Source organism: Desmodus rotundus, chromosome 13, assembly GCF_022682495.2.
Source record: "Desmodus rotundus isolate HL8 chromosome 13, HLdesRot8A.1, whole genome shotgun sequence".
Taxonomy (NCBI): Eukaryota; Metazoa; Chordata; class Mammalia; order Chiroptera; family Phyllostomidae; genus Desmodus; species Desmodus rotundus.
This window is the reverse complement of record NC_071399.1, coordinates 39,848,057-39,871,586: the sequence shown is the minus strand read 5'-3', so window position 1 is coordinate 39,871,586 and position 23,530 is coordinate 39,848,057. Positions and strand designations below refer to the sequence as shown.

The 23,530-nt window shown below is 36.1% G+C and overlaps 1 protein-coding gene across 2 annotated transcripts in view; it reads right to left on the bottom strand.

Annotated features, from left to right (window-relative positions):
• NALCN (sodium leak channel, non-selective) overlaps nt 1-23,530 on the bottom strand; it is a 380,160-nt gene that overhangs the window by 177,134 nt on the left and 179,496 nt on the right. For both annotated transcript variants that reach the window (XM_045186646.3, XM_024578981.3), the window contains exons 12-13: nt 21,456-21,623; nt 7,218-7,409 (exon numbers count right to left, since the gene is read on the bottom strand). In XM_045186646.3, the coding sequence (XP_045042581.1) occupies nt 7,218-7,409; nt 21,456-21,623 (360 nt within the window). The remainder of the gene's footprint in view (nt 1-7,217; nt 7,410-21,455; nt 21,624-23,530) is intronic.

Here is a 23,530-nt window from a genome sequence, read left to right as displayed (position 1 = left end):
GAATAATGAAAAAAATTAAGGAGCATGCTGTTTCTTTAAATTTCTCAATAATTCTTTCAGCACAACTAAAATCATGAGATTATCCATTTTGGTGGGGAGAGGAAACAGGGTAATTCATTTGTAATTAAGTATTTTATAGCATTTACCGCTTAAACTATATAATTGCTTTGGACATAATTTTATAAGTGAAAATTCAATAGAGCAAGTAATTAGCATTTAAAGAATGCAAATTAAGAAAACATATCAAATAAATAATATTAAAACTCAAGTATCTCATGTTATGGAGGGTATTGTATTATTTATGAATTAAAATGATCCCTCTCTGTGGAACTGCAAAGCAAATGAGGCCTGATCATTATTCTTTTGTTGGAAAACTGAAAGACATAAAGATAGTGAGTTGGTTAAAGATGTTCAGTACATTTTTACTACATGCATTTTAGTAATGTAGAGCCCAGTTGATTTATACAGTTAGTATGGAATAAACTGAACAAGACCTTAGTGAAACTGCACATACGAGCTTTTGTCAGGCAACTATGGGAAACATGCAGTTTTTGTCTTTGTTGCAGAAAAATAGGTGGCTCTTGCCTAACTCAACCAGTTTTATAACCTGTACGGACTGTTCCATCACGAAAAGTTAATCTGAATTGTTCTTTTAAACAACCTATTAGTCCCAACAAAACAGGAACTGCAGGGTATCGCCTCTCAGAAGGCCTTGCTCTTCCTTGTTAATTCCACTTAGATGCGAGTCTGTTTGGTCCAAATTAGATGAGAAAGTTATTGGTTTGAGATGATGAGGTTGTTTTATTATATTTTATCAAAAGGTCAGTTTTCCCATTGAAAAATTTCAAGCACCCCTTCTCCATTCTGCCCTGACTGTCCTTCCTGATGCCCCAGATCCCACTGCACAGTATTAGGCACTTTGGGAAGTGTCAGAAGAAGAGGGTGTAGTGCTGCCAACCTCAAGATATTTGTAGTCTAGTAGAGGAATTAAGTGCTGTACATAACTGACAAGAGTGCATTACAGAAATTGCATAACAAAGAGGGGGAGCAGGAATCTACTATGTGTTGGGCCCTATGCTGGCTGCTCTGCAGTTATTATTTGGGCATCTTGGGAAGAAGCTAAGGCCCAAAAGCTGATTCCTCTGGTGAAAGAAATTAAACACCAGCTATTCTTCCTACCACATGTCTATTTACACACCCTCTTTGCACTGGGCATACAAGAACTTTGACATACAGGTAAAAAAAATCTTATCCAGGTTTTACGCATGACCATTTTAGTGACTTTTATAGTTCTCTTCAAAATATTTCTCTCTTCCCATATGATTAATCTAGGCCTATTATTTTGATTCCAGCCATATTGCCAATGATTCATTTCAGAATTACAAATTTACCCAATCCATCCAAGAAGAAATGAGAGCAACTTTCCTGAGGGAAGAGGGGATGGTACTGGGAAAGGTGTCCTGGTTTCTAAGGAGACCCAGGCAGAGATGACCCGCTTTACACTCTACATTTTTTCATGGAGCCTAGAAATATTCTATCCATGTTGTTAACATGAAGACAATACATGGAGAAGGTAACTGCATTAGTTTGCTAGGGTTGCTGTAACTAAGTACCAAAAACTGGGCAGCTTAAAGCAATGGGAGTTTATTATTCAAGTTTTAGAGGCTATCAGTCTGAAATCAAGGTGTTGGAAGGACCAGGATCCCTCTGAAGGATTCTCCTTGACTCTGCTAGCACTGGGTATTGGCCAGCAATCCTTGGATGTCTTTGGCTTGTAGATGACACTCCAATCAATCACACAACCATCTTCTCCATGTGTGTGTTCATATGATCTTCCCTGTGTGTATGCCTGTATCTGTGTCCAAATCTCTCTTTTTTGCTTTTATGTAAGATATGTATTTTTAAATATATTTTATTGATTATGCTATTACAGTTGTTCCATTTCTCCCCCTTCATTCCCCTCCACCCTGCATACCCCTCCTACCTGCATCCCCTCCCCGCCCCTTAGTTCATGTCCCTGGGTCATACATATAAGTTCCTTGGCTTCTCTATTTCCTCTTCTATTCTTAACCTCCCCCTATTTTCTACCTACCATTTATGCTACTTATTCCCTGTACCTTTCCCCCCTCTCTCCGCCTCCTACATCTCTGCTGATAACTCCTTGTGATCTCCATTCCTGTGATTCTATTCCTGTTCAAGTTGTTTGCTTAGTTCATTTTTGTTTTTGTTTAGATTCAGTTGTTAATAGTTATGAGTTTGTTGTCATTTTACTGTTCATAGTTTTGATCTTCTTTTTTTTTAGACAAGTCCATTTAACATTTCATATAATAAGGGCTTGGTGATGACAAACTCCTTTAACTTGACCTTATCTGAGAAGCACTTTATCTGCCCTCCCATTCTAAATGATAGTTTTGCTAGACAGAATAATCTTGGATATAAATCCTTGCCTTTCATGACTTTGAATACTTCTTTCCAGCCCATTCTTGCCTGTAAGGTCTCTTTTGAGAAATCAGCTGACCGTCTCATGGGAACTCCTTTGTAGGTAACTGTCTCCTTTTTGCTTGCTTTTTTAAAGATTCTCTCCTTCTCTTTAATCTTGGGTAATGTAATTATGATGTGCCTTGGTGTGTGCTTCCTTAGGTCTAACTTCTTTGGGACTCTCTGAGCTTCTTGGACTTCCTGGAAGTCTATTTCTTTTGCCAGATTGGGGAAGTTCTCCTTTATTATTTTTTCAAACAGGTTTTCAATTTCTTGGTCTTCCTCTTTTCCTTCTGGCACTCCTATGATTTGGATGTTGGAACATTTAAAGATGTCCTGGCGGCTCCTAAGCCTCTCCTTATTTTTTTGAATTTTTGTTTCTTCATTTGGTTCTGGTTGAATGTTTATTTCTTCCTTCTGCTCTAAACCATTGATTTGAGTCCTGGTTGCCTTCCCTTCACTGTTGGTTCCTTGCAAATTTTCCTTTATTTCACTTTTCACAGCCTTCACTCTTTCCTCTATTTTGAGACCATACTCAACCAATTCTGTGAGCTTCCTGATCACCAGTGTTTTGAACTCTGCATCTGATATGTTGGCTATCTCTTCATTGCTTAGTTATATTTTTTTCTGGAGCTTTGATCTGTTCTTTCATTTGTGCCTTTTTTGGGGGGGGTCTCCCTACACCTGTTATGTGGTAAGAGGCGGAGCCTTAGGTGTTCACCAGGGCGGGCAACCCAAGTCACTGTATTGTGATGCTGTCAGTGGGGGAGGTGTCCTAGAGGGGACAGTGAGTCTTGCTCTGCTCTCTGCCAGCTTTCAGTCACTTATGGGGGCTACCCACAAGCAAATTGGGCCCTTCTGATGCTGATTCCTGGGTGGGTGGGTTTGTGTATGTTCTAGGATTCTATGAGTCTCTCCAATGAACTCTCCTGTGAGGCTGGGAGTTTCTCCTGATGCCACAACCTCCACCCTTTTTTTCAGTCAGAGGTTTTGAGGCTTTATTTTCCCACACTGGGACCCTGGGTTGTGCAGTCTGTCTCTGCAGTTGTTCAGAGACAGTTGTTATGTAGACATTTCAGGTGGGACAAAAGGTAAGAGGAGTAATGAAGCTAATGGGGGGGGGGTCCTGGAGAAGTGGACAACAGTGGAAGAAAGAACCTGGCTTGCTGGCCAGTTAGAGCAAGAATAGGCCATAGACATTTGTTTTGATCCAGTATTATTATTCATTCATCATTCAAAATCTTATTTTTAGCTACCTTGTGGCAAGTATTGTGCTAAGTGGGGAGGACCTAATGAGCAAAATAGACATCATTTCTGTCTTTGAAAGTTGTACTGGAGAAAGTCCTGAAATAAGAGCCTGTAGAGGTAAATGGGACCAGAGATGAAAAAATACTGAAAACCATTTTAAAAGATTTGGTATCTTGAGAGAAGGGAGAACCTTGAAGCATTTTAAGCAGGGCAGTATAATGAAACATTTTAGAAGGATCATTTTTACTTCAAATGGAAAATGGACTGAAGTGCCCGACAGAGGCAGGTAGCCCTATTGGAGAACCCATAAAATGCGAGTGAGAGATCCCTTTAGGACCCCTTTCACCCTCCAGTATTTCTGGAAGTACCTAGGGCATTTCAATGTGGGTTGAGTACTCTTAGAGGGTGAATGCAGTGGATTGTTACGTGGTGTGCTTGGGTGGCTTTTTTCTCTACTGGTCCCTTGACCCTCCAGGATTCTCTTTTGGAAGTTTGGATGGAGAAATCACCTCTACATGTACATGTCAGGTCATCTTAGAAGGATTTAATGGCAGGTTACTGGGGCCCAAGATATAAGAAGGTCCAATCAAACCAGTGTTTAATTTGACATCTAGTTCTATTTTCTAAAGAGGGTATGCCATTTGGAAGGCTGGGTCAAGATCAGGTGTGAGAGACAGAGAAAAAATGATTGATTTTCCCCTGCACAAACATTGAGTCCCCTTTGCAAGTCAGGCTCATCCTGCCTTTGCTGGACTCTTTCTTCATGGCTGGTTCTCTTTCAGAGTTTCTCAAGTGCTCTTACAGTTTACTCTCCTACATCTTGTAGCTCTATGTTTGATGGTGGTAGTCAGCCTCCAAGATAGCCTGGACCCAAGTAAAGATAATATAAACAACTGCTGATTTTTAAAAGTTCCTAGCTTATGTTTGGAAGTATCATGTGATTTTTCTTATAGAAAATTGCTTCTCTTAATGGGCTGTGCTTTGACGCATACTATAATTAACCAACCTATCTCAACAACCAACCACTGGATAATGAGGTAAATGTCTCAGGAGAAGAGAAAGGAGTAAGATCCACATACCAGGGAGTGTCTAAACAGAAATCTAGAATTGGCTGGGAAGTGCTTTTAGCCATCTTTCTTGATGATTTCCTATCAGGCAAATATCACCTATTGATGATGCTTTATTTGACTGGGAATAATAATGACTACCTTTTGTAATTGTAATGATTTTAACATTTTATAAGACTATTTTTCAGGTACTTAATTCTTAATTATTCTCATGTGCAAGAAAAATCCTGCTTCTTGTCACTTCTTGTGTTTAAGCTATCCACACTGTCAGCGGCTGAAAAACTGATTAGGGGGCCCCATAGTCCCTGGCTGCTTTCATCAAGTGGTCAAAGTAATCAGGCAGAAAAGCACAATTGAGTAACTGGAGATATGCAAATGCAATGTTACTTGATTACTGTTATGGCTGGAAAAAAGAGCAATTCCCAAAAGGCTAAGTCAGGGATAGTCCTAAAGCAGCCTTGTCTCTTATACAGAGACTAAAATACCAACTTCAGATATATAACTTGGGATATAATTTTTTAACACTTTCTAAGCCCAGAGTTGTATTGTGATGGTCAGTGTGTTTTCATTCAATATACACAGTGCTATGAGAAAATACCACTTTCACCTATAATTTAGATGTGAAAAAAAAGCATAAAGAATGATTTGTCCAGTGTCACATAGCTAAAAAGTTATGAAGTGGTGACGTGAAACTGGACTTGTAGAAAAATAAGTTCAGACTCTTATCTTCAATGCCTTTTTCAGGCTGGTCATCAGCCCTCATTCACAACTCCGGTATTCAAACATTTCTGAAACTACCCAAAGATTCCTTCCCTCCCTTCCCCTCCGCTCCCCTCCTTTCCCCTCCTCTTCCCCATTCCCTTCTATTTCTCTTCCTCCCTCCCTCCCTCCTTCCCTCCCTCCCTTCTTCCTCCTTCCCTCCCTCCCTCCCTCCCTCCCTTCTTTCCTTCCTTCCTTCCTTCCTTTCTTTTCTTCTTTCTTTCCCATTTAGGCACAAAATCTGATCTAACCTAAGACTTACTTATTATCTTTATTTATCCTTTGTGTGAAGGTTGATATTTTGCTACAGAAATATTAATGTGTTGATTATAGGATGCTGATTCAGACAATTTTAGAGGGGGATATCACCCTTATGATCCACAGATTCTAAACTCTAAAACCAATCTGGCTCTGAGAGATTTTGGGTCAAAGATATAAAATTAGTGAGGCGAGATTAGAGGAACTGGTGAAAGATGAAGATAAGATAGAAATTAAGCTAAGACTGTGTAAATAAAAAAGCGAACTGAGGGTTATTTTCCTTTTAGTATCCTATATGCCTATAACAATGGATGGCACTAAGAGACTTGTTAAAACATGCCTTCAACACTTTTTACTGAATTAAACTCCTGAGAAATGGACCGTGATAACAGTCTTGGTGTTACTGTGGTCTGAAATTTGTATTTGCCCAGTGAGGGGCAGACTGAGAGACAAACGTGGTAATCATTGTGATCTTTGTTTGCATACCTCATCTCTGGAGAAAAAACTGAATCAGCTGATAGCTCCAGGCATCCCATATGGCTGACCATTGCAATGATGAGGCTTTGCATGCAAAGATACCTCCCTCACCACCATATCTGTGCTAATCCACCTGGCCTTCACCCAGTGCTGTTCAGGGGACAATGGAAGGCTTAAGAGCCAGTACCTATTTCTGCCCCTTGCTTGCACTGTGGCAGGAAGTGAACAAAAGTTCATTGTGACTTTTGTTTGGGTTGTTGTTCTACATGACACCTCAACACCTGACAGATCAGCAACTAAAACCAGCCTCATCTCTGTGCCAGTGCTTTGCATGCAACCTTCAAGAACCTTTTGTTATGGTCTTCTTTATCTCATACATCTTTAACCTTGACTTCTACTTGTTCTCTTTCATTAGCATTTAAACAGGATCACACTTTATTTCATTTAAAAGTTCCTGGCCTTATCTCCTCCTTTTGCAATTAACTGTTCTTTCTCCTTTAAGTTCTGGAACAAGAAATGGATCACCCCCAACTTTTAGCACATGCTGTCCCCACAACTGGGAACACCACACTCTTATATTTCAAATGGCTATATCTAACTGGTCTTCAGTAACCTCCTGTTCCAAGAAACTTACTGGATTTCACCATTCCTGGTCAGGGATCTTATCTCTGAGTTCCCACAGTGCCTTGTGCTTGCCTTTATCAAGGCATCTCATCCTATTATTTCCAGAGTTTTAGAATTAATGCATGATCTGAAAATGTTCTGAAACACCTGCACCCCACAGAAAGGACCATTTTAAATATCAAAAATGAGTTAGTTACTCTGTTATCAAAAATATATTTTTGAACCATTGTTAAAGTAAAATTACTTTGATGTTAATCATTATTACTAAAATAAGAATAATAGATTGAACTGCATGTTTGTTCTTACCCTTGGAAATGTTGTAAATCTGTCCAGTTCTTCGACAAAGCAGAACATCTGCAAACTAATTGCTGACATAACAATCAAGAGGCTGGCAGTAAATACAACCAAACTCCCAAGCTTTTTCCCAGGACCAAATATCTTGTACACAAAGTCTTCTAATGCAGGTGAAATCTTAATAAGCCGAACCACCCGAAGAACCTATTGTAGGAGAGAAAAACACACATATTTGATCATTTATTTACCCTGAATGTTAAATAAGCTCATACTAAAATCTTATTTTTCATAACACTTTATTAAGTTGCATTTTTCCATTTAGTCATATAGAGATGAAAAGTCACAATATAAATACTAAGATATCAATCTAATTCACTGTCTGCCTTATAGCAAGAATTCAATAAATCCCAAATGAATGAATGAAGGGAAATGGTGACAACTAAGTGTTTTAATATATAATTCAAAATGGTATTACTAATATACACTATTGAAATAACACTGATATTTTTCTAATGTTCAAATATTGAAGAAAACATTTAGTTCAATAGTAACAATACTCACTGTCTCATAAAATAAAGATTCCTAGGTATTATTGTATATTAATGAATTTTTTAAAAAACCTTCTAATTTGGAGCTTTTACTTATGGGTGAGACTGCTATTTTTATATCCATTCTCTCTGTCTTTTAAATAATAGATCTTTCTGAATTTTATTCTATCAAGTAGCTACCTAGGGCTGCAGACTACATTTTTCAGCCTCACTTGTAGATAGATGTGGCAGTGGACTAGGTGAAGAACTATGGAATGTGAAAGGAAGTGATTTTTGCAACTTCCCACACATTAAATTAAATAAACCTGACCTGGATATTCTTTTTATACTTTTCTTTGGCTGTGAAATGGGAACAATTGGAGTATCCCCTTTGGACCAAAAATAAAAGCCTTGAATAGAAGATTGCAGATGTAATCTGACACAAAGGAGTGACTTCCTGAATGACCATATGGAGCAGAGTCATCTCCTTGCTACTGGAAAGAAACAAACTTCTATCTCATATAAACCTTCTATTTTTAAATCTTCATTATATTTGCTTAGCTTGTTATCTAAACACATACATATGTTTAGATGGTTTGCATGTTTATATATATGCAAAATCTCCCACTCATAACTAATTAATAAGTTTTCTCATTCATTTAACATATACTGATTGATTGTCATGTGCCAAACATTGTGTTAGAAAAATATATTCAATGGCTCCTCTTACAAAGGGAGTATAAAACAAAGACACAACTGTTCAGGGTACATTTATAACATTAAAAATATAAATTAGGATTTGGCATGATGGTAGAGGAGTGAGTGGAAGTCACACTAACCTACTTCCAGGACCAATCTGGAATTTCACGTAAATTGTGGAGAAATCACCCAGAACAAACAACTGAACAATAGCAAAAGAGAGGCCTTATAACCTTGGACAGAGAGAATCAGCTTCAGCACAACCTGACTGGTAAGGAGTACGGTGGCAACCCCAGAAGGCTGGCTAGGTGCCCACAGGCAGCAGTGCTGGAGGGATAATTAAGCAGCCGGTTGGATACCCCTGGGAAGAGTGGAGTCCAAACCCTAAGCTGGAATCCCCAGCCTAGAGCACCAGAGCCCAAAAAGTACACTGACAATAACCAGTGGTAAAAAGCAGCAAGGTTGCTCTCTGTCAAGGACAGATTGATGGAGATTCAAAGAACCATTAAAAGGGCCAAGACATAAATTTTCATTTGCAGCCACTTTCCTTGCTCTGGCCAAGGAAGGGGGACAGAGTGGGCTAGAGATGCTTGAAGAGAGATGGGATGGAAGTTTTGGGGAGAGAACTGAGAGAGTAGTCACTGGGATCCTGGTGGTGAGTTATCCCCCACACAGGAGCAGCCCTTGTGCTCAGGCAGACCACTCACCTCCAAGCAGGAGCAGCCTGAGGGGGAACAACAGCCCCACCCTCAGGAGAGACTCTGCCCTGGCTCTATGGAGCTGAAGCTTCACTGCTGAGTGCAGAGTGACTAGATTCACAACTGAAAGAGATAGCCCCAGGCCGTAGATCCCTTGAAGTCTCAAATAGGCTGCCTAAGGTCAGATAGGGTCAATATCTGACATCACCGGAGGCAGATTCAGAAAGAAAAAAACAATGGTAAATACTGGAGGCTACTGAGACAGAATTCACTGTGGTCTTCTCCATGATTTGTGATATATTCTTTCCTGTATAGCTTCTAACACTCATTTCTTGTCCATCAAGTTTGTGCGTACTCTACTTTCTTCATGCCCTTTTGTATTCATGATGTAAATTGTACTTTCTTCACACTGCTCTGACTTCCCACTCGTATTAGTGCTCCTCCCTCAATCTTTTCAAAACAATTTTTCTTTCAGTACGTCATCTCATATTCTCTATCCTTTCTTATAATACTCTTAATCTCTTTACACACTTATTAATGCTGGTTCATTTGCTGTCGATAGTGGGATTGCTTGTGGGGGGAGTTATTTTTGCAGGGGTGGGTTTGTTTCCTGAGCTTTCTGGTTTTGTTCTGGCAGCACCTGCACAAAGCATACAAGACGCGGTGGGCAGAGTGACCCTCAGTCAACCAGCTGGAGGGAAGGACTCACCAAAGAATGACCCAACAACAATCAAAACTTAGTTACATCCAGAGAGCCAACATAAACAGCATAAGAGCATCCCAAGAGCATAAAGTTCAGGATATCAAGGAGACTGCAGCACTGAATCTCACAGCCTCCTACCATAGAAGACCATACCACAAAGTCAGGGAGTCAAAACACATTATTTTAAGAAGCAGAAGCAAATAAGAAGAGTCCCACAAAAAATGGGAAGACAAAGAAACAACCCCCAATAAAAGGAAAGGAGAAATCCTCAGAAAGAATGCTAAATGAAAGAGCAGCAAGTCAACTATCAGATATTGAGTTCAAAACAATGGTTATAAGGAAGCTCAATGAACTCGCTGAGAATTACCAAAAATTACAGGGAAACTAGCAGGAACTTACTGCAAATTATATCAGCATGAAAAGGACACTGAAACTATAAACAAGAGCTGAGAGGAAATGAAGAATACAATTTGTGAATTGAAGAGGACAATACAAGGAATCAAAGCAGACTAGGTGAAGCACAGGACTGAGCAGGCAAATTAGAGGAAAAAGTAGGAAAAAGTTTCCAGAAAGAGCAAGAAAAGGGAAAAAGACTCAAAATGAACAAAGAGGGGTCAAAGGAAATGCAGGACAACATGATATGTAATAATATCCTTATAATAGGGATACCAGAGGGAGATAAGAAGAGCAAGGGATAGAAAATCTGTTTGAAAAAATAGTGAAGGAAAACTTCCCTAATTTGATGGCAGAAAAAGGCACACAAGTCCAGGAAGCCCTGAGGGTCTCAATCAAGAGGAACCCAAAGAAGCCTACTCCAAGACACATCATTATTAAAATGGCAAAGTTCACAGACAAAGAGAGAATCTTAAAGGCAGCAAGGGAGAAACAGGAAGTTACACACAAAGGAGCCCCGAAAATGTTAGCAGCTGACTTATCAATGGAAACACTACAAGCCAGAAGGGAATGGCATGAAATATTCCAAGTAATTAAAAGCAAAGGCCTGCAACCAAGACTGCTCTACCAGAGAGGTTCTCAATAAAAATTGAAGGTGAAATAAAAAGTTTTCCAGCCAAAAGAAGGCTGAAAGAATACACCTCCACTAAGCCAGCATTGCAAGATATGCTAAAGGGACTGCTTTAAGAAGAAGAAAAAGAGTGAGAGAGAGAGGAACACAAGTACAAAGGAAGTAAAATGGCAATAAATAAGTACCTATTACTAATAACCTTAAATGCTCCAGTCAAAAGACATAAGGTAGCTGAATGGAAAACATGACCCACACATATGCTGCCTATAAGAGACCCACCTCAGACCAAAAGACCTACACACACTAAAAGAGAAGTGTTGGCAATAAATATTTTAAGCAAATGGACAGGAAAAGAAAGCCAGGGTAGCGATACTTATATCAAACTTCAAAACAAAGACCATAAGAAGATACAGAGAAGGACACTTTATAATACTCAAGGGAAGAATCTATCAAGAAGACATAAATATTGTCAATATGTATGTACTCAACATAGGAAAACTCAAACATATAAGGAAAATCTTGGAGGACTTCAAGAAAGTTACAGACAGCAACATACTTATACTAGGGGATTTTAGGACCCCACTGTGAACAATGGATCTTCCAAACAAAATATCAACAAGGATATTGTGGAACTGAATGATGCATTAGATCAAATGGACTTAGCTGATATATATAGAACCTTTTATTCCAAAGAAAAATACATATTCTTTTCAAATGCACATGGTATATTTTCAAAGATAGACCACATAATAGGACAGAAAATAAGCCTCAACAAATTCAAAATAATTAAAATCATATAAAGCATTTTCTCAGATCACAAGGGCTTGAAACCAGAAACCAACCTCAAAAAAAAAAAAAAAACCCTCAAAAATATTCAAACTCATGGAGACTGAATAGCATGCCATTAAACAATGAATGGGCTAAGAATGAGATCAAGGAAAAAATCAGAAATTTGTTGGAAACAAATGAAAATGAACACACAACTATCCAAAGCCCATGGGACACAGCGAAGGCAGTCCTGAGAGGGAAATTCATAGTGATACTGGCCTACCGAAAAAGAAAACATTCCAAATAAAAAACCTAACCCTGCATCTACAAGGACTGGAGGAACAATGACAAATGAAGCCCGGAGTGAGTAGAAGGAAGGAAATAATCAAGATCAGAACAGAATTGAATGACAGAGACTAAAAGAACAACTGAAAGATCAATAAATTCGGGAGCTGGTTCTTTGAAAAGATAAATAAATTGACAAGCCTCTAACCAGACTAAAAAAAAAAAGGAAAAGGTCCAAATAAATAAAATGGGAAATGAAAGAAGAGAAATTACAATTGATACCACAAAAATACAAAGAATTGTAAGACATTGCTATGAACAACTATATGCCAAGAAATTTGAAACCTTAGATGAAATTGACAAATTCCTAGAAAAGTATAGTTTTCCAAAACTGAATAAAGAAGCAGAAAGCCTGAACAAACCAGTAACAACCAATGAATTTGAAGCAGTAATCAAAAAAACTTCTGTCACACAAAAGCCCTGGACCGGATGGTCTCACAGAAGATTTTTCCAAAGCATTTCATGAAGAGCTAACCCTGATCCTTCTCAGACTTCCAAAAACTCCAAGAAGAGGGAAGATTCCCAAAGTCTTTCTAGGAGGCCAGCATCATCCTAATCTCAAAATCAGAAAAGACACCAAAGAAAGAAAACTTCAAGTCAACATTGTTGATGAACACATATGCTAAAATCTTCAAAAAAATATTGGCAAACCACATCCAGCAATACATCAAAAAGATCATACCATAATCAAGTGGGGTTCATCCCAGGGATGCAGGGATGGTACAATATTCACAAATCAGTAAACATAATACATCACATAAACAAAAGGAAAGACAAAAATCACATGATCATATCAACAGATGCGGAAAAAGCATTCGGTAAGGTACGGCACACATTTATGATTAAAACACTTAGCAAAGTGGGCATAGAGGGAGCATACCTCAACATAATAAATACCATATATGAAAAAGCTACAGCCAACATTATACTCAATGGGCCAAAATAAAAGCTATGCCACTAACATCAGGAACAAGACAAGGGTGTACACTTTTACCACTTCTATTCAACATAGTATTGGAAGTCTTAGCCATAGCAATCAGACAAGAAAAAGAAATGAAAGGCATCCAAATCGGAAAGCAGGAAGGAAAACTGTTATTATTTGCAGATGATGTGATAGTGTACATAAAAATCCTATAGAATCCTCCAAAAAACTGCTCGATCTAATAAGTGAGTTTGGCAAAGCAACGGGATACAAAGTCAATATTCATAAATCAAAGGCATTTTTGTATACAAACAATGAAATATCATAAAGAGAAAAGAGGAAAAGAATCCCAATTGCTATAGTAACAAGAAAAATAAAGTACCTAGGAATAAATCTAACCAAGGAGGTAAAAAGACCTGTACTCAGAAAACTACACAACACTGAAGAAAGAAATTAAGGAAGACACAAATACATGGAAGTAATACCATGTTCATGGATGGGAAGAATTAACATCATCTGAATGTCCATACTACCAAAAAGAATGTATAGGTTCAATGCAATCTCTATTAAAATACCTATGACATATTTCACAGACATGGAACAAACATTTCAGAAATTTATATGGAACAATAAGTGACCCCGAATGGCTGCAACAATTTTGAGAAAGAACAAAGTAAGAGGGATCACAATACCTGATATCAAAGTGTATTACAAGGCCACTGAAATCAAAACAGCCTGGTATTGTCATAAGAACAAACACATATGTCAATGGAACAGAATAGAGAGCCCAGAAATAAACTCATGTCTCTATGGTCAATTAATATTTGACAAAGGGGGAAGACACATAACATGGAGTAAAAATAGCCTCTTTAACAAATGGTGTTGGAAATCTGGACAGCTATATGCAACAAAAATGTGACTTTACCACCAATTTACATCATGCACAGAAATAAATTCAAGGTGGATAAAAGACTTAAATATAAGTTGTGACACAACAAAACTCCTAGAGAACATAGACAGGAAAATCTCAGATATTCTATGAAGCAATATTTTCACTGATATGTCCCCTAGAGCAAGGGTCATAAAGGAAAGAATAAAGAAGTGGGACTTCATCAAAATAAAAATCTTCTGCATGATTAAAGGACACATCAGCAAAATTAAAAGGGAACCAACTGTATGGGAAAATATATTTGCCAATGATATGTTGGACAAGGGTTTGATCTCCAAAATACATAAAGAACTCACATGACTCCACTCCAGGAAGACAAACAATCCAATTAAAAAATAGGCAAATGACTTGAACAGATACTTCTCCAAGGAGGACATACAGAGGGTGAGAGACATATGAAAGGATGCTCAGCATCACTAGCCATCAGAGAGATGTAAATTAAAACCACAATGAGAAACCATTTCACACCAGTCAGAATGGCTATCATAACCAAATGAAGAAACAACAAGTGCTCGGTGAGGTTGTGGAGAAAAAGGAAACCTGGTATGTTGGTGGGAATGCAGATAGTGTAGCCACTGTGGAAAACAGTATGGAATTTCTTCAAAAAACTAAAAATGAATCTGCCTTTTGGCCTGGAAATTCCACTGCTGGGACCATACCCTAAGAACCCTGAAACACCAATTCAAAAAAACCTATGCACCCCAATGTTCATAGCAGCACAATTTACAATAGCCAAGTGCTAGAAGCAACCTAAGTGCCCATCAGTAAATGATTGGGTCAAAAATCTATGCTACATTTACATGATGGAATACTATTCAACAGAAAGAAAGAAGGAACTCCTACCCTTTGCAACAACTTGGATTGAGCTGCAGAGCATTATGCTAAGTGAAATAAGCCAGGCAGTGAAAGACAAATACCATATGGTCTCACCTATAAGTGGAACTTAATCAACAAAATAAACAAGCAAGCAAAATATAACCGGACATAGGAATAAAAAACAAACTTACCATAACCAGAGGTGATGGGGAGGAGGATAATGGGGGAAAAAAGGGGAAGGATCATCAAGGAACACATATGAAGGATACATGGAGAAAGCCAAAAGGGGTAGGAATAAAGGTGAGAGGTTGTGGTGGGTTGGGCTGGGGATTTTTGGTGGGAAAATGGAGACAAGTACTTAAACAACAAAAAATAAATTAGAATATAATTAAAAGTTGAAGTATAAAATATGGGAAAGTATATTTTTTATCTAGTATAAGGTGTCATACATTTTTTATGTACCTCTGACAAAAAAAAGTTGCCAAATAAAGTGTAACAGACTAATGATTGTAAGACCAATCCCAAATTTAGAGAGATTAAAATAAGAAAATTGTTGGACTGTCATAAATAAAATATGGTAAGTAGGATGGTTGTCTAAGATGATTGGATGTTAATAAAAGCTTAAGTAGTCTGTTAAGTCTTCATCAGAGAAGAATGATTAATAGTTTATTTAAAATATAGTGAGAAACAGAAAATGTTTTAAAAGCTTACATATCAATGTTTACACAAGCAAAATAAAATGTGTTTAGACTTCCAATTCTAGTGTCACTAGCTTCCTACTCTTTCTGATTTTCCTTTGACAAATCATTAGTCCTCCACTCTTAGTCCATGAGGTCTAGAAGGGACTCCCATATCTCCATGATCCAGGCCTAGCCAGAATATTCACAATTACTTCAGTCATCAGAATATTTGTTGGACCCATTAGAGATGTTCTCTTTTTTCATTCTCAACTGGCATTACTGTAAGAACATCATAAGCCTCAAACCTGTAGAAGCCATCTTTGCTCCCACATGGAGAGAGTCAGCTCATAGAAGAAAAGTAAGCAAAAAATAGATTGAGTCCCCAATAATACCATTTTAGCCACTGAATTTTGCCACACGCAAAGCTACATTTAGGCCCTAAACTTTGAGTTGACAGAAAATATTGATGCTATCCTTACTATTTCTATTATCTGCAGAACGTAAATGGTATGGTTTATAGCCACATGTATAGAAATAGACAAATGTTTAAAGAAGTTGAGAAAATTTATATTTCCTTCATCCTAATGTAAAATCCTTAACACATTACTTAAAGAAGAAAAATTATAAGAAATTATGTTCAAAGTAAGCATTATATCACATGTATGATTAAGTTACAAGTTTTTCCTGCTATAATACTTAATATACATTCCCAAATCAGAACATATTACATGCAGATTATTTTTCCAAATAACAAGCAAACAGCTTTTACATAAAAACTATTAAAATATTAATATTTGTATTAATACCAAGAATAATCTAGAAAGATTTCATATTTTATCAGATTTGCTTATTCTCAGACATAAATGACCAGTATCTAATTGTTACATCTGAATATAGGCAGGTTTACAGAAACACTTTAACCGATTATAGCTCAAATTTAGTACTCTGCGTTTTCCCCACTTGTGTTTAAGTCATATTTGAAAGATTTCCTATGTAATTTTGAGTTCTACCCCAAATTCTAATAAAAACAACCTATGCACATCTGTGCAATTTTGATAAATTAATGTTTCATTAGCTGGAAGAAACAGAGCTAACACAACCCCTACACTGGTGATTTGATCAGCAATTTCAAAGGATTAACCATGCACTCCAGGAAAGGCAAAAATCCTTATAATTATGCCTTTTCATTTATTTGGGAAAAGGTATGATTTTTACTCTCCATACCCAATATTTTCATTTTGCGGTCCTACTGATATGAAATAAAGTAAACCATACTCTCATAGATATCCTCTGTAAGAACACTTTGTGACTGATCAAAAATTACATTTTCCTAGTCACATTTCTAAGTCTCTCTTAGAGATCACTCGGTTGATTAGAGTAAGATATATAGAAATTGTGTGGTTAAGAATATGAGCTATGAAATTAAATTTGTTGTGGATGAATTTCTACCATTTGCTAGTTATGTGGTCTTGGGCAAGTTATTAAATCTCTTGGGACCTCAGTTTTGATGTACCCTTACTTACAGACTTAATGAGAAACAAATGAAACACTACTCTCAGCACAGGGCCTGGAACATAGTAAATATACAATAAATACCAGCCAATGATTATCCTGGTATGTCAGAACCACAGCATTTTCTAAAGACTTTATTAATTCCCACAGGAAAATACTAACCTGTGTTCATCCCAGCCTAGCCACACTTGCCTTTGTGTTATTCCTTGAACAAACCAAGCATATTTGAACCTCAGGACAGGTGCCACCTGGTTCTCTCTGTATGGAATGCTTCTTCCCATGGCCTCTCAAGGCTGGCTTCTTATTTCTTTCAGACTTTACTCAAATGTCACCTTTTCAGAGAGAGCTTCCATGACAACTTATCTAAAATAACAGTCCATCTCACAACCACTATCATTTTTACCTGCATGTTTCTTCTTTACACTATTTCTGGTATTTGTATCCTACATTTTTTTGTGTACTTGTTTGTGAACTGTGTGTCCCCTAAAATTTAAGCTTACTGAGGTGAGGAACTTCACTGCCTTGTTCCCCTTTTTACCCTCAGTATCTGGAACGGTTCCTGGCATATACTAGGTGCTCAGTTAATATCATTTCAATAAATAAATAAATAAATAAATAATATCAATAATTAGTCTCAGAGATAACTGACATTTTAAAGAGCCACTTTGTATAAAACTGTTAACTTCATTTAAATATGAAAAATATGAAACTCACTAAGGGAAAATTTGCTGTCAACATAATGAAGAAAGGTCCACTGAAATGTGAAGTGTGAGGACCAACAAGGCAGATGAAAGTGGACCCATAAGGAGCCAATCTCGTCAGTACAATGCGTTCTTCATATGTGCATCTGCAAAAATCCCATGACACCTAAGCTTCTTAAGAGATTTATTTTTTAGCCACAAAATAACTGAGATAGTTTTTAATTATTTCATTAGAAAAATATACCCATGCCATGTATAGAGAGATACAAATGAAAATCATTTAACTATTAATATAAACTAATATAAATTACAATCCAGAATTACAGACATAACTAAAATGGCAAATTTCACTGATTGAATATTGCATGACTAAATTTATATAAAGATAAAATTATTAGAATCATGAATACAAATTCTAGATATTTTATAAAAACAGACTAGTAGAAAAACACTAGGGAGAATGATTAATAATTTGTAATAATTTGGTTTATTTCCAGTCATTTTTAGATATTATATAATTTTATACTGTTTTGAATTTAAATAAAATAATCATTTCTCTAAATTATTGCAAATTCATCAAGATTATTAATGTTATGGTCAAATGTGCATATGATTTAGTTTGCTAGTCCACAAATGTTTACTATTTAAGCAGTTCTCATATAGTTCCTAAACAGTTTTCTTCTCTCATAAAGAATTCCAATTTTGATATATTTCTAACTTACACAAAAAATAATTTGTGAGAAACTATAAGAATTTTAAAATCCTGAATATATTTTATTCTATATCATTTTTGAAATAGGCATCAATATTTTTAAAATTTGGCTGACTTGATAACTTTATATTAGACTATCTTGTAGTTTTGACTATCAGGAATATTTTCTGTCATAATCTACAACAGTTCTCTTATGCAGGCACTAAATGTTGATTTTGTGAACCTAGAGAGCAATGTCCAAGAGAGTATAATGCGTGAATGTTTGGGAAGTACATTTTATATCAAGTTTTATTTTGTTTATTTATTTTAATCTTTACCTGAAGATATATTTATTGATTTTAGAGAGAGAGGAACAAGAGAGAGAGAAAGAGAGAAACATTGATGTGAGATAGAAACATCAATCAGCTGCTTCCCATAAGTGCCCCAACTGAGGACTGAACCCACAACCTAGGTATTTGCCCTAGCTGGGAATCAAACCTGAAACTTTTGGTATATGGAACAACATTCCAACCAGCTGAGCCACTGGCCAGAACTATATCAAGAGTTTTAAACATGTGTCTATTTCTTGCCCCAGCCATCTCACTTAAGATAACAAAGCCCAAGGATACAACCCAACAAAGGTCAAGGGATTTATGTTCAAAGATGTTGACAGTACTAAAAGCTTGAACCATGATATTCCTCTATGATTTCAATATCCTTGGCTGTGATTACTAGAAGCTTAGCCTTTTGTGTTGGAGGCTATTTGTTTTCCATTTTTATGAATAATATTTTTATGTCATTTTTCCAGGTATCTGAAATATTGACTTTCAGGTTGTGATATAGCATCTTGAATTAATACTGCTCTGAAAATGGCAGCTTTGGTACTACCAATAAATAAAACCAATGAAGTTGGATGCATTTTCTTTCTTCTAAGGAGCTATAATCTTATTTCTTTGAATTATTTATTTAAAATTTCACTGCTACTTTGTTCTCCAACAATTTTTAAAATATATATTAAGAAAATAATGTACATTATGATATTTACATGATAAATTACACAAATGACCATTTTTAGTCATAAAATGACTATTATTTGAGATTTAAAAAAATAGGATATTACATATCTATATTTTATCATTTTGAACAAGTATTCAGAACAATGAGTATAATGGTATTCAACAATTACAAAAGACACAATTAATGTATAATTACTTTTGTTTACTGATAATTATATGTATTTTAAGATGTCACATTTGAAAAATTAAATAGTCAATTATTATAAATAAAAATTAAGGGTATTATTATTTCATCATTATGAAGAAAATATAGAAATTTATAAATGTTAAAGTATGACCAATAAAGTCTTTTAAAGTAAGTATTATTTCTTATTTTAATCATAAGTCATTGTTGAGCAAACATAGTAGGCTTAATGAGAAGGGAGATCTACACTTGGAATTAAATTCTTACTTCTTACTCTTTAAAGTGTGTCAACATCTATGTAGTTTAAAATTCGATATATACATAGATGTATAATACCAGTGTATATATAAAATATGTATACCTTCACATTGTGCTAATTTATGAACTGTATTTAAAACATCTCCATTCATTACTGTGAATTTTCAGGAGTTTTATTTATTTTTTAAATTTTAACTTTTTATTGTTATTCAATTACAGTTGTGTGACTTTTCTCCCCATCCCTCCACCCCACCCCAGCCAAACCCCCGTCCCTCCCCCACTTCCACCCTCCCCTTGATTTTGTCCATGTGTCCTTTATAGTAGTTCCTGTAATCCCCTCTCCTCACTGTCCCCTCCCAACTCCCCTCTGTCTATTGTTAGATTGTTCTTAACTTCAATGTCTCTGATTATATTTTGTTTCCCTTTTTTTCCCTATTTATTATGTTCCAGTTAAAGGTGAGATCATATGGTCTTTGTCCCTCACTGTCCGGCTTATTTCACTTAACATAATGCTCTCTAGTTCCATCCATGCTGTTGCAAAGGGTATAAGCTCCTTCTTTCTCTCTGCTGCATAGAATTCCATTGTGTAAATATACCATAGTTTTTGGATCCACTCGTTTGCTGATGGGCACTTAGGTTGCTTCCAGTACTTGGCTATTGTAAATTGTGCTGCTATGAACATTGGGGTGCACAGGTTCTTTTGGATTGGTGTTTCAGGGTTCTTAGGGTATAATCCCAGCAGTGGAATTGCTGGGTCAAAGGGTAGTTCCATTTTTAGTTTTCTGAGGAAATTCCATAGTGTTTTCCACAGTGGCCTCACCAATCTGCATTCCCACCAACAGTGCACTAGGGTTCCCTTTTCTCCGCATCCTCTCCAACATTTGTTTGTGGATTTGTTTATGTTGGCCACTCTGGTGTGAGATGGTACCTCATTGTGGTTTTAATTTGCATCTCTCTGATGGCTAGTGAAGCCTTTACAGTCAATTAATATTTGACAAAGGAGGCAGGAGCATAAAATGGAGCAAAAACAGCCTCTTCAACAGATGGTGTTGGGAGATCTGGACAGCTATGTGCAAAAAAATGAAACTCGATCACCAACTTATGCCATACACAAAAATAAACTCAAGATGGACAAAATACTTAAATATAAGTCATAACACCATAAAAGTCCTAGAGGATAACATTGGCAGGAAAATCTCAGACATTCCATGCAGCAACATCCTCACAGACATGTCCCCTCAAGCAAGGGACATAAAGGAAAGAATAAACAAATGGAACCTCATCAAAATAAAAAGCTTCTGCATGGCTAAAGAAAACAGCACCAAATTACAAAGAGAACCAACATTATGGGAAAACATATTTGCCAATGATACCTCAGACAAGGGCCTGATCTTCAAAATATATAAAGAACTCACACGACTCCACTCCAGGAAGACAAACAACCCAATTAAAAAATGGGCAAAGGACTTGAACAGACACTTCTCCAAGGAAGACATACAGAGGGCCCAGAGACATATGAAAAGATGCTCAGCATCACTAGCCATCAGAGAGATGCAAATTTTCAGGAGTTTTAAAAACAGTGTTACAATTTACAACACACTATTATAGGTATTTAAGGCATCCTAGACCTATCTTACATTTGTATTTAATAATTATATACAATGGTTATATATAAATATATATAGTTGTAATAATGTGTCTAGCATTTTCCCTGGCATTAAAACATTTTAAAGACAAATAGGCATCATTTTTGTTACCTGAAAGTATGTGAATTGAGAATGATAAAGGTCTGGATATACATGAAGAGTAGTTCCAATCACAAGTAGTAGCTCAAATTTGTGGAGAGATGAGCTAATATATCCAGTAAATCCCAAACACCATATCTTTAGAAGTGCTTCCAAATCAAAAAGTACAGTAAAAGCCACCTAGAAGAACAAAGAGTGGAAATTAAATCTAAAACTATTTTATTTCAAAATGTTTTATATGTGTTTGTCAGTGCAGGAATTTCAGCTACTATCATATAAAATGAAGAACCCACAAGAATCTAGAATGACATTTCATAAGAAAATAGTTTGAAGCACACCAACTACAACATAGCAGACCAAATACATCTTAAGCAATCAGAAAACATGTTAAAATGTTAAAAGTTTGCAAGTGGCATTATGTCTTCACTATTCAGTATTTGATAATGTGTTGATCAAAATGTTCATTTGGTTCTAGTAGCACTTAGTTGTCTTTAATTTCATTCAAAAACAATTTTGTTAGATTGTATTGTGACAGCTGTTATATCAGCATGCATTTAAAAAAAGTCAAAATCGGTGATTTTTGTGTAGCCTTTTTAATATTGAAGAATAAAGAAAATAGGCAACATTTCTGGCATATTATGCTTTATTATTTCAAGAAAGGTAAAAACCCAACGGAAATGTGAAAAAAAGAGATTTGTGCAGTGTAAGCAGAAGGTGCTATGACTGATTGAAAGTGTCAAAAGTGGTTTGCAAAAGTTCATGCTGGAGATTTCTTGCTGGATGATGCTCCAGGGTCAGGTAGACCAGTTAAAGTAGATAGTGATCAAATTGATACATTCATTGAGAACAATCAACATTATACCACTTGGGAGATAGCCAACATACTCAAAATATCCAAAGCAATAATCTTATTGGTGAAAATAAAAAATATGTCTTTTATTTTACAGAAAAGACCAAATGGACTTTTTGGCCAACCCATTTAAAAGTCATTGCCATTGATAGAATTACTGTATACAAAGAAAAGGTACATTTTAAATAATCTCTTTACTATAAAGATAGTTTCCATAATGCATATGGTATATTATAAAACAACTTATATATTAGTAAGCATAATTAAACTAAAATGTTTAAATATTATTTATGCTCTGGGCCACATAAATAAACAGAGATATATGGATTCTATACTAAGTGATTTATGTGTATAAGTCAACATAGTAATACAATATATGTCCTAATTATTAATAAAAATAATAATGTTACAATCACATTGATTATATGAATTTATTATAAACACCAATATTAAAAATACACATATAAATATAACATTTATTATATCTTTACTTGTTCTATAGGTAAGAAACTCATTTTATAAAGAAGTTTGCAGCTGGAGTTAAAATGTACAACACCAGATTAACTTCTAACTAAAGAGCAGAAGATGGAGTGTTGGGATTAGTCATAACATGTCCCTCTGAGTAGATGCCATATGATTTATTGGAAGAAAGGAATAAAGAAAGCTTGCTTTCTTTTTCTAGACTATAATAGATTATGAGAAGGGGTTTTCTTTCACTCACATTTGAAAAATGTGGAGAAAAAATGAATTAATTATAACATTTTTAGGAATAAAACACTGAAAGCACTGCAAATGGTTAATTTAGAAGTCAGGAAGAAATTAACATCACTTCTCAATCTACCACTTCTGTAGACTCAAGTTGCTTCTCAATTTAAATTGGCATGTCCCTTTTAAAAAAGTGAAACAGTAATACATTTTATATGTGAAATAATCCTAAATACAAAGTATTAACAAAATACTTTGCCAACCCTTCTCAGGTGATTGATGTGAACCACTCTGTGTATTTTCTCCTCAAACCTCTCCTAACTCACCCAAACATATACTGTACAATAACACAAATGGGCTTGCATTTTACATGTCACAATGCAACTTGCCTCACTCATTCAATAACAATCCTAGAAATCCCCTGCTTCACCTCCCACCTCCCCGGGATAACAGGTATAGGTCCTAATTATTCTTTTTATCAGGTGCATAATTTCCCATAGTATTCAGTGTTTACTTAATTCAACATTCTCCC